Raw genomic sequence first — 12,315 nt, forward strand, 5'->3', positions numbered from 1 at the left:
AAAACAAAAACCATGACACACACAAAAAAAACCTTATTTATTCGGGGCAGGTAAGAGAGATCTGTTAGAAGAGTTAGTAGTTTTGCAGGATCTGACTTGCACAAGACAGGACTAACTGGTAGCACTGTTGGACTCCCCAGAAAGAAGTGAGACTTGTAGAGAAAGGTAGGTCACCTCCCAGAACTACACAAAATCCCATAGTGATTTATCTTTAGAAAAAATAGACAAGGCTCACTACATGGAACAGGCTTTTCTTTTTTTCCTTTATTGTATACATCTCTTTTGGGACTGCCAAAGAAACTAAGATTATTATTTCTGAGATCTCGCAATGATGGGAATGTAGAACACACATCTGGAAGATAATACAAGTAGTATCACCTCCTCAATCGTAACTGACCTTACATATCTCAGACAAAGTCACAGCTACAGTGATCACAGAAAGAAAGCAAAAGAGATCAGAACTGTCCTTGGTGTCCATGTTTCTTAAATAAAAGGGAATTTGCTAACATGAAATGCCCAAGAAACCTTGTGAAATGGACCGTGTTAAATACTAAACATTATCCTTTCTAAATATTTAAACAACTTTCACAACTATGCTAAACTCAGAGCAGAACCAGTGGTGCTTCCATGACACTCAGTATGTTAGGCAACTGGTCTTACAATAGAAGTGCTCATTTTCAAGCTGGTAAAACTGACAGTAACAATACATGAACTGTCCCAGACCAGCCATTTTCCTCAAGCAACTCTGACCACTGCAGCCTTTTGGATGCTCTGACACCACCAGGCATACTCTTTGTACTCCTCACATTCCAAAACTAGGTATAAGAACATTCTTCAGAACTGCTGTGTTGGTGCCACAGACAAATGGGAAAGCTGAGACAGTGCCCCAGTCCCATTTGTATCCAACTGAAAAGCACTGCCACGTGCAGTACAAACACAATGGAAAAGCAGCCTACAATGCCCTGCTTATCTTTAAAAAGAGAGAGGTACTTTTTCAGTGGAAGCTTTCCAACACCAGCTTTCGAAGCCTGAAACTACAGTCTGAGGGTAAATTACAGCGTTAATTACAACACGCTTACAAAAACAACAAAAGGATCAAAAGGATCAGAAGAGAAAACTTTCATTTTGAAAATGTCCGACAGACTAAATTTATGTAAATTAAATTGAAAGTTAATACGCAGTGTCTTCAGCCAGATCTTTCATTTTAATCTATTGCTCTATGCTAATCTGCCAACAGTGGTGCTCAATGAACTGGTCAAAGAGGAATAGCTTGTGAACAGTAAAATTCAGTTCTGTGTTTCTTCTTTTTTTTGTCTTTTTTTCCTTAAGCTAAGTACCTAATATATTTTTCTCCAACCCAAGAAATTTGCTGCTGTCATACTAGCAAAGTCATAGCTTCCTCCTTCCTACTCACAACTGCCTTCCTCTCCTAGTTTCAGCTACATGTCACTGTGGCAGCTATGACAGTTACAAGAGTGAAAACAGCATCTTTGGTGACTAACCATGCAGCAGTTTCACACAGGAAAACTGCTGCTTTTCTATGAATCATCTCCAACAGCTCTGCAGACCACACTTGCTTTCTAACATCACAGAGTATTAAGTATTCTAGTATCTTATGACTTCTACAGCATCTCTGTCCTCAAGTTTTAAAAATATAAATCAGAGAGAAAATTTCCACACTAAAGCTAAGCATATTATTTTTCCAGTATTACTAAAGTAACTCCAGCCAAAGTCTTCACATAAGAATCAGTAAGACCAAACACCCACTAAAACCATTTTTAATAGTATTTTACTATCTGGCCCGTGAGCCTCCAGTTTCATCAACCTGTAATTTTGTATCTTCCTTTACCAATCATGGCTGTATTAAAGCTACATGCAAAAGACCAGCATAAAACTGTACTTAGGATCACCAAAATGCCAATCAGTATACCCAAGGACAATAAAATGAAATCCCAGGTTGCTGAGCAAATAAAATACCCCTATTTTCAAATACAAATACTGCAGATATGTTTTTAAAAGCTGTCACAACAAAACACAAGAACTCTAAATTGAATAAATTGTTACTGAGGAGACTCAGTATCAAGAGGAGTTTAACTTTTAAATCTTGCTCAGTGAAGTTTTGCAGAACACAGTGAGACTCACGGGAAGCAGAGGGGAAGAAAAGACAACTACAGATGGTAACAGTGATTGCACTGACACTAATTGGAAGAGAATTAGCAGAAAAACAAAGTAAAAAAAGCTACAGAAGTTTCTATTTTGGGAGTTGGAATGAATTCTGGGGACTTGCCAACTATTCCTCCTAGCTCTGTACATGAAATCTTCAGCTTCTAGAGACGCATCAAAGCTTTATGTTTTAAAAATCTACCTAACAGATTTGTCCTGTACAATCTCTTTTTCAGATTCTCAGAAGATCTAATAATACAGATTTTATTCACTGGTACACTTTCTGAAGTCTCAAAGTGTCTTCAGGTTACTGGACCGAACATGAAGGAAACACTTTTCCATGCTTCAGAAGATTATGAAACTGAGCACCTGTATCTCTACTTGCACAAGCAGCTGAGAAAAGTTTCTCTGGACAAGAAAGTAGAGTGCTGAACTTAAGCGTTAAGAAAATCTACATAAATTCTGGCCAATTCCTGATTCGTTATGACCAGCTACTTAGTTCCTACCGTAACAATTAACTTTGTCACCTTTCAAACTTTTGGACAACAAAATGAACAAAATTAACTAACTAAAACAAAACCCAGCAGTAACAGCAGCAACAAAACGCTGCCTCTAAGGAAAACTTCCTTAGTGCTCTCAGTAAATCACATGCATATACTTTCACCACTTCCTATACAAATAACTTATGTAGTCATAACTTTTCAAGCGTTAAAAATATTTTTCTGTACTTTTTTTCTTGTATCTGTCACAACCATACTATATATGAGTTTGAACTATTATCTCAAAAGCTAAATTCCCATTAAAGTACTAACCTAAAGAATCAAGTAAAACTACCTTTTCTTTGTAATAAGAGAAAACTTAATTTACTAATTCTTGTGCATTCTATAACTTGGGTTACTGAATAAAAAAAATTGCAGGAAATCATTCTTCAAACAGTTCCTACTGAAATTCTTATTTTTGTACAGTACTTAAAAGATGCATCACTTCTAACTGCCACAAAAACAAAGTTCATACACTTGGTGAAACACAGAAGAACTGAAGGGGAAAAAAAAAACCAAACCAAAAAACACCACCACTTAAGATGTTTTGAAGTTTTACTACTGTTAAATTCAGGTAATGAATTTTAAATCCTCCTAACCGTAAATCAAACACTCGGAGGATCACAGGATGCTAACCATGCACCTGAACAAAATGCCTAACATATTTTAATTTCTATTTTAATCTTCACTGTTCTGCATATGTGAAATAAAGACAAAAAAGAAGGAAATTATATCTATTGATTTTTCCTCTATCCCCCCTGCAAAAAGAAAGTACTTAAATATGAGACATCCTTTCCAACATAAGGACGAGGAGGGGGAGCGAGGGCTGCCTCTCAGAAATCAGTCACATCTGATTTTTATTGTCAGATACACAAGTTACCTTATTTTTTTAATGAAAACTTACTTTCACAACCTATTAAAGTCATATTTACTTACATACATGTACTGATTGTTACTAGTAAGGCAACCAAAGTCAAAATTAACTGACTTGAACACAAGCTCTAAAGCCACTGTACCTTTTATCATCATTATTGTTGGTTTTAAATAGCACCGAGGCAAAGCTAGGAATCACTCTTCTACTCTTTTTCTGGTTTGGGTAGAATTATGTTTTTAGTGAAGAAAAAAAGTAGGCTGACTTCACAAGACGATTTCTAGATGTATCAGAAAAGGTTCTGATTTGATCAGTCCTACAAAAATCATCAGTGAAGTGAATGACTGCTTACATCCTCTTCTGCTTTACACCCAGGTGGTTCCACCATCTAATTATTAGGTACAACCATAAGGTGACGTCGTGTTCTCCTGTAATTAAAGTATTTCCACATCATTGTGTGAAAACACACATACACGTATATTCAAGTATAAATAGCTAACAGATATCTGGACTTACATGGCTTCAATTGTGTAACACTGAGCCTCAAAGTATTACTGAATGCTTTTTCTGATGTTCAACTTCAAGTAGTATTTCTTATTCTTGTCCCCGTGCTTAGAAACTTTTAGAAGGCAGAGAAAATCAATGCTCTGAAACCCAGAAACTCACACACCACATAAATGATTAAGCAGCAACATCCATGAATACAAACTGACAGTGTCTCAAACTCTTTCCTAAATGTTCCCTTCTGGTTACGCTGTGTTTCACCACTCTCCCTTCAGTTATTTTTCTGGTCCATATTTCATTTTAGAGGCCACGAAGATTCCTGTGATTAGTATACCATGACAGCATTACGTTGTTATGAAATTCTAGTAGATAAATTATGAAACAATAACAACAAAAAAATTGTTTCTGCATTGATATAGCATTTCAAGTGCTTTCTTAATTTCAGGCACTACATATACATCATGTAGAAACAGAAACTAAAAATGAAAGTATCTGCTTCCAGTTAACAAAATACCTGCATAAATATTACAAAGGATCTCAGAGCGTGTTTCCAAAATACTGAAGATTAAGTATTTTATTTACTTCTTCCTCAGGTATATGCCTACAAAATCCTAGTTATACAGCATTTTTTCAAGGACACAAATACTAATACTGACTTTGTTTTGCATAAAACAATCACATTTTGAACACCTCTTTAACAACACAAGATCAAGAGACTACACCAAAATTATGGTATTTGTACCACAGAATCAAGCACTGAAGAATAAGAGAAACACTGTAATGTTTGCTGTGAAGAACTGTAACTTATTCACAGGGTAAAGCAACTATTATAAAGGACAACGATAGCCAACAACAGGGGAACAATTCACAAGAAAAGGAGTACAAAGCCAGTATTGGGCAACTCAAACAGAAAGCGAGACTTCGATTGTCAACTCAACTGTATCACTATTTCCTACCTTGGAAGTTTTAAGACCTGAAATATAAAGAAAACACTTTTCATACTTAATTAGAAGAAAAGGAAAAAAAAGACTCAAATATTTATACAACTACGTGCAATTCAACCACCACATACCATTCAGTGAAGTATGAGCCCCGCACACATTTGGTGCAAAACCGATCTGCCACTGCTTCCCGACTGATCAGCTGGTGGCTGCAGGAGGCCCTGCACTCTGACTACTGTGTCAGTGTGCCAAGTACTGTCCATACAGCATAACTGACAATTCAATACTTCATATTTAAAGAAGAATTGAATAGAATCTCTGACTGAAGAAGAACATTTACACAGCCAAGAAGGCCAGATGCAAATCATATCCACCCAGGAAATTTCCCCTGGTTTACTCCAAGTGCTAAGCAACTTACTGAGAAGAAAGCAATGAATTCACCTCAACACTCTAACATGACACACCACATCTCTGGAAGCAGACACTCAAGTACAGACATCCTGAAAAACTGAGGCACAATAAATGGATGCGCAGAAATAAAGAAGTGGAAGCAAACATTCATCTCCTATTATTAATTATATAATTTGACAGCAAACAGTTTCAAGCACGATATTTGCTAAGAAACAATGATAACTGGAAAGAATACAGGTCTCAAAGCCACTCACAGGAGAATCTAAGGAACAGAGAAGTAGATACAGAAATTCATGAGTTACAAAAAAATTGTGTAGAAATGATGATACTGTTTTACAACATTATTTTTAACGTATCTTAAAATGAATACAGGCATTTCAGAGAACAGAATTACTAAAATGGTGTTAGTAAAATGTTCATTTTTTGACATACATTCCTTATACATATAAGGAAACAAAATATATTCCTACTACATTCAAATAAACACAAATGGCAAGAGGAGTTTCTCCAAGCAGGTATGTTCAAATTAGCATGTATGTAGTACTGCAGCTACCATCTCTAAAAACCAGCCATGGACACACGTAGTGTAGGTATTAATGATGAAGAAAGTAAACCAAACCAAACACTTCCCCGGGCATTTCCTCAGTCTTCACAGATGTAAAGAACAAGGTTCATTTCAACTTTTTTAAGGAAAAAGAAAAAGCACCAGTGTTTACAGTTGGAGCATATGCGTTTCTTCTCTAAATGTGAATAGTTTAGTTGCTCTTCTTAAAGTTTTCTGGAAAGGCAAATCACATTCCAACTCCAAGGAAAGAAAAAAAAAAATCCATGTATTTAAGAATAGATTAAAGGTACAATTTAAATGAAGACAGATGCAAAATGTTCCACATAATTCATTATTAGTATGAATTAGTATTAACTATTCCACATCAAAAACACAGCTTTTCTAAACAAAAAAAGAACAAAAAATTGGACGACTGAGAGTTGGGAAAAGAAAACTTCACCTTTTCATGTGCCCATTTCTATTTCGCTTTTAATTTAGATATCAGTTTTCCAGGACTAAGTTTATTCTTATCAAAAGGAATATTTAAGAGTCTTCTTGCATGACGACAATAAAATTTATAACAACGTTAAAAACTAAAGCAGTTCTAAACTATGGGTGGGTTTTTTTTTTTGTTTTACATTTATGATATAAAGTAGCATTAAAATGTATTATCTCAACAAATATCCATCTATGCAGTAACATGAATCTGAACATACACGGAATCTCTCAGCAGAAAGAAATCTAGAAATCAACTGTCTTTATATACCTGTTCCTGGCAACCAAAAACACTGTTAAAAAATTCTGATGATGGCATCCTTTCTGTGTCAGGGTCTGACTTTAACAAAAGTTATCTGTGGGAAGAATTGCCAAAGCTACAATTAAGAATACACATTCCAATTCTCAACTCTCATTTAATCCATGTTTTTTCTTTTGGCAAGTAGACATAAATACAAATCAATCAGGATGGTCTTCATTCAGTTAAAGGCAAATCATTTCTATAAACTTTTTCCCATGGACAACAGTATTAGTTCCAACAACAATACCTATTGCTAACTGTCAACTTAAGCCCTTCACTGGCACATCACTTAACAAAAATAATTCAATGTTACCAAGTAAGCCACGACACAGAACAGTGCAATCATCTGATAATGTGATCACACGGGAGCGAAAGGCTGACAAAATTAGTCAGTTAAGTACCTACATACATCAGTAATTCTTATTACAGGAAAGGACTGCCATCTCAAAACACTGTTCAGATTAATTTAACTAGTTTTTAAATGTTCACTACCTGACGCTTGGCAGCCAGCTTTCAAAAAGCATGGTTTATTCATAGTATCTTAAGAGCCTCATACATGATTAACCCGCACATGGAACTGGTGCCTCTACTGAGAAACTTTTTATGTACTGTTATTAAATTCAGTAAGAACTTAATTCAAGGGTTAAACAAATATAATGCTGTAGTAGATGCTGAAAACAAAACAAATAATAAAGACAAACTTGGTTTTAGTCCCAACAGTCCAATTTAACGCTTCTTAGCACATCATGCTTGAAATGCTCAGCAGAGCCAAAACCTTGTTTTTCTAACCCAGAGCTTTATTCCATTGCTCAAATCCCATAAATATATATTTCCACTGCTGAAATGCATTATAACTCAGTTTAAGTGACAGAAATCTGAAGTGAGATGACACTGCTCTTTCAAACTACAATGTAGTTAATTTAACCAAAATTCATTTAAAAAATCTTTAACTCCTGAAATAAAAAGCATTCCAAAGCCACCATTATTTTCCAACTCTGTTAATTACATATGAAAACAGACTTTATAACATCCCTGCTTTTTCACTCAAGCATCACTTCACTAGCCTCACCAGATCTAGAGCCATCTGCCAGCCCCCTGATCATCACAGCTAAAATATAAAAATATGGCATGTTAAATGTAAAGGGCATCCTTCAGCTTCAATGTTTACATTTTGCACTTAAGTAACAGCTTCTGCGAAAACTGTGATACGCTAATAAAAGAATCAGCAGAAGTTCTTACAAAGGATAAATTCATAAGCAAACACATGGTGTTAAGATTAAAACTCTTTTGCACACACATTAGTTTTTGTTCAACGAGAAAAACTGTACCAATGTTATGGGACTACAGATCTGCTAGCATAATTGTGTGGCAGAGAACATTCATGTTGGGTTACACAACTGAGACTGCATTAGCTGAAATATGATGGGTACCAAATTCACACAACTCTTCATAAACGCTACTGCATTTGCAAAAAGTAAAAGAAGATGTAGGAAAAACTTCCTGAGAAATTATTTTGTACCACAAGGAAAATACCTGTTGGAAGACTTTTTGTACCTGCATAGATCATACAGTACATGCTTATATTTAAGTTAGACGAACTAAAAACAGTATAAAAATCCTATACACGCAAACCTGTTTTTCATTTTGGAACTCTTTAGTTAGGAAAAGAAGTTCAGATTACCAGCTTGTAAAAGACAGTTAACTTTGAGCCTGGCTTTTTAAAATAAAGGTCAAGTACATATGCTATTTTGAATTCTGTGGTTAATTTTCAAAAGTACAGCAGACAACAAGAGAACAAACAACATGATTTGGTGTGACAAAAAAAAAAAAAAAAAAAAAAAAAAAAAAGACAGGACTCTTATTAACTCCTCTAAAGAAGTTACGGCATTTTTAACATATTACTGCTGAAGTGCATCATACATAATTTACATTAATCTTCTGAGCATGATCTTTAAGACATAACAGAAACGGACAAAAACTTTTAAGCCTCCATCTAAAAGCAACAGCATAAAATTAAACAGATAAATTAAGTAAAGCTTTCTCTAACTTGGATGGTTTGCTTACCTCTGGGGGGGAATATAAGGAGCAGATACGGTTGGCATAACTGTACAGGGTTCAACAACTGTTTTCTTGGCTTTTTTTGTCTTTTTTCTGACTTTTGATGTAGACCTAGCAGTTCTGACTGATCCCTCCTTTCTACAAACACCGTTTTTGATTTCAGCTTCTCCATAAATATTTAGAGGTCTCCGTATGCAACCTGGCGGAGTATGTACATCACAATAGGCAGTCTTTTTTACAGAGAACGTTGTCCCACTGCCAGTCAGTTCTTTCACAGGTTCCATTTTCATATACAGACCAGCCTTTTGAGCACATGTCACATGGAATGCAGTGTAGCAGTTTGCTTTGTGGCACTGGATGCAGGCACCAACACCTTTCTGTTTACAGAGGTAGCACGTTAACTTCCATCTGGCTGGGGGAATGTTCCTGACACCGTCAATTGGCTCAATAAAAACTGTATTGGCAAATCCAACCTCTGGAATCCACAAAGCACACACAACATGTCCCCAACGATCATCATCAGTCTTTTTAAAGGCACCTCCCTTGTTTGGGCACAGCACACAGTCTACAGGCCGAGAACGGGACTGCAGACAGTGTCTGCAGAGCCATTGGCCCTCGGGTATATATGGCACCCCATAGCATTCCTGATGTACTGCTAAATTACACATATCACAAAACAGGATTACATTGCTGTTCTGACATTCACCATCCATGCATATACAACATACCGCGTCTTCATCAATTAAAGACTGATGATCACCCTGTTTTTGGTTCTCACAATAGGACTCTTTCTCAAACCTATCCATGAGGAATTCAAACATGTTCTGGGAAACAACTGACACTCCATCGCTTTTCCGCTTTTCGTTAATTATTTCTAACCACGCATAATCTTCCTCATCCATGTCGTACTCGACTTCATTATCAAGTTCTTCTGCTGACTTCTCAATGAACTTATAATAAACCGGAGGTCTCCGAGGAGCTGAAGGGGGACTGTACTCAACAATCCGTACTTTTGGTTCTGGAAGAGGAGCTGTTGTAGCAGGTATGCCATGTGAGCTAGGAAGAGCTTCATTTTTCTTTTTCACTTTGTTGTTTTTATGCCGTTTGCTTCTTAGACAAACTGGTGGCCTTTCACTATTTTCCTTATTGCTGTTGCATTCACTCATTTCCTGGGCTGTAAGATCATCTTCTAATATAATCTCTAAAGGATCAAAGATACTGATCCTATGTAGGCGACCTTCAATTTCTATTTCAACCATTCTTTGAGCTTGAGCGTACGTCAAGGTTTCTCGTGTAGGGGAGTGCTTAATACTGCATGGGGAAGAGGAATGCCTTGTTGCCGATACTCGATGACATCTTCCTTTCCTCCTCATTTGGTAATGTTTCCCTAAAACGAGAGTAACAATTAAAATTATAAACTCTGAAAATTTATGTAAGATTAGTTTTTTTTATAGCAAGAAGGAACTTGAGTTCTAAGGTCCCCAAATGACCTGTCCAGCCTTTCGGAAAAGGAAATAAAATAAAATATAAAAGACCCAGCTTACCTAAGCAAACACAACTATACATAGTACATAATATATAAGTGCTTCAGAAGAGCTAACCGTAACAACTCTTAATAAGACAATAATAAAAATGCTAAGATAAAAATGATAACTGTTACACTGTAGGAAAATCTTTAATACAGTATTAAAGTACAATACACTATAATACACTGCGTATGTGCAGTTTTTCTCAACAGCCTGAAATTTTTTTCCTCCAGATCTCACCTCCAAAAGAACTGACATAATCCTGGAAGAAAAGTAAGTCTTCCCTACAACTTTATCCCATGCAATTCGAAAATCATAACAACAACTCCTTTTTTACTAGGAAAATTACCCCCATTCTCATAGATAGAAAAATATGCACACCTCCAAAGTTGACAAAGCTTTTCTAAACTAAAATTCTTTTGAGTCTACAGTTCTTTACCTAATTACATATCCACAGAAACAATTTCTGTATTTAATAATTACAACATCTCCATATCCAGAAAGTTATAATCAATGTACATTTTATTATTTTATCTAACTCCCACGTTAGTAAGCTGAATCCCATTCAGTGTCAAAACTTTCAAATACAGTGATGTGCACAGAATGACAAGAACAGAATTCAGCTCATAATAAAAACATTGTGAAATATGGACCGCAGTTAGGAAATACTCAACTTGTAAAGAAAATTTGATTTGTACTGAAAACATACAAAATGTGCAGCTGTGTGTGCATGTACACAGATACACACCCTCATCCCTCAACTCATTCTCATAGTTTTCCTCATAGCAAAAAGAGTAGGCAAACAAATTCCAGTCTTTCAATCCAATTCCAAGCTCTTTATACAATTAAATTGACATAGCGTTCTAGTTTCAAGACACCTATTGGAGTAAGGTCAGCCTCTGTCACACCCACCATACCAAAAAACCTAGCTAGTTTCCTCCCTATGAAACACCATAACTAGGACAGGAATTCAATTTGATTACAAAGATCCTAACTGAGAGCTTCCATGCTTACACCCTTTCAGACATTTCTTTTCTATGAAGTTTGAAAAAATATTACAGAACTATTAATTTCAAGCCTACAAGGCTCTTCTATCTTTTTCCTTTTCTCTCTCTGATAAATCAGTAATAAAAAAAAACATTGATTTTTAATTAACTGCTTAAACTATTATTACAGCCTCACCATTTTAATTCTTGTCAATCAGAAATTCTGCACTTCATTCTTCTATTAGTTAAAATAATTCTACTCACATTAACATGTCAAAAGAGCTCAAAGCATGATTATTGTCAGAGCAGTCTAATTACTTCACGAAGAAAACAGCAAAGACCAGAATGGTTGACACGCAAAATACTTTTTTTTTTTGTCAGTCTGTGATGCCACTTTCAACAAGTCTACTCTCGTAGTGCTGAAGGAACTTCTTTTAATGGAGGGCAAGGTAATGCAGGCAGCTAGCATTAAAAGTAGCCCTTTAGAGTCTTATCTGCTCTCAAACCAATCTTCTTTTCCCAAGAAGAAATTTTAAAAATGAATCTATGCTCCTCGTTATTCATGTGTGAGTTAAGTACCTTCCTCACAGATCTGACTTCTGTGTATGTATCTCCTAATTCTCAGTACTTATTTTTACAGCATGAGCTCAAAAGCCAGTGCTTAATCATCACGTTTTTTCTTATCGTTTTTATAAACAAGAGATTAATAAAAAAAAGATTCTACCACCTCTTCAAACAAGCATGAAAGAAATGATAGCTTACTTCTGTTCAAAAACATAAGATTAAGTTAGATCGTTTATTTAACTGCAGAAAAAGTTTAATCCGCTAACACTATTATAAAAGGTTCAAAAACCAGAAACAACAACAGTTTATCTGAAATTAGAAGTCAGTTTCCACAGTTTCACAACAGATGTTGTAATGCAGAGGGGAAAGATAACAGTGATTCACATTTGTTTATCAGCATGAATGAAGATTT

General features: G+C 35.6%; 1 protein-coding gene across 10 annotated transcripts in view; it reads right to left on the reverse strand.

Moving 5' to 3' along the window:
- Nucleotides 1–12,315, reverse strand: part of BRD1 (bromodomain containing 1) — a 69,676-nt gene that overhangs the window by 44,379 nt on the left and 12,982 nt on the right. For all 10 annotated transcript variants that reach the window (XR_006168367.1, XM_042816061.1, XM_042816060.1 and 7 more), the window contains one exon: nucleotides 8,834–10,214. Coding sequence is in view for 9 of the 10 variants with exons in the window: in XM_042816061.1 (XP_042671995.1) it covers nucleotides 8,834–10,200 (1,367 nt within the window). In the remaining variant the exon portion in view is untranslated. The remainder of the gene's footprint in view (nucleotides 1–8,833; nucleotides 10,215–12,315) is intronic.

Source organism: Centrocercus urophasianus, unplaced genomic scaffold (assembly GCF_019232065.1).
Source record: "Centrocercus urophasianus isolate 14NV4802_14NV808 unplaced genomic scaffold, USGS_Curo_1.0 seq_15, whole genome shotgun sequence".
In the NCBI taxonomy this organism is placed as follows: Eukaryota; Metazoa; Chordata; class Aves; order Galliformes; family Phasianidae; genus Centrocercus; species Centrocercus urophasianus.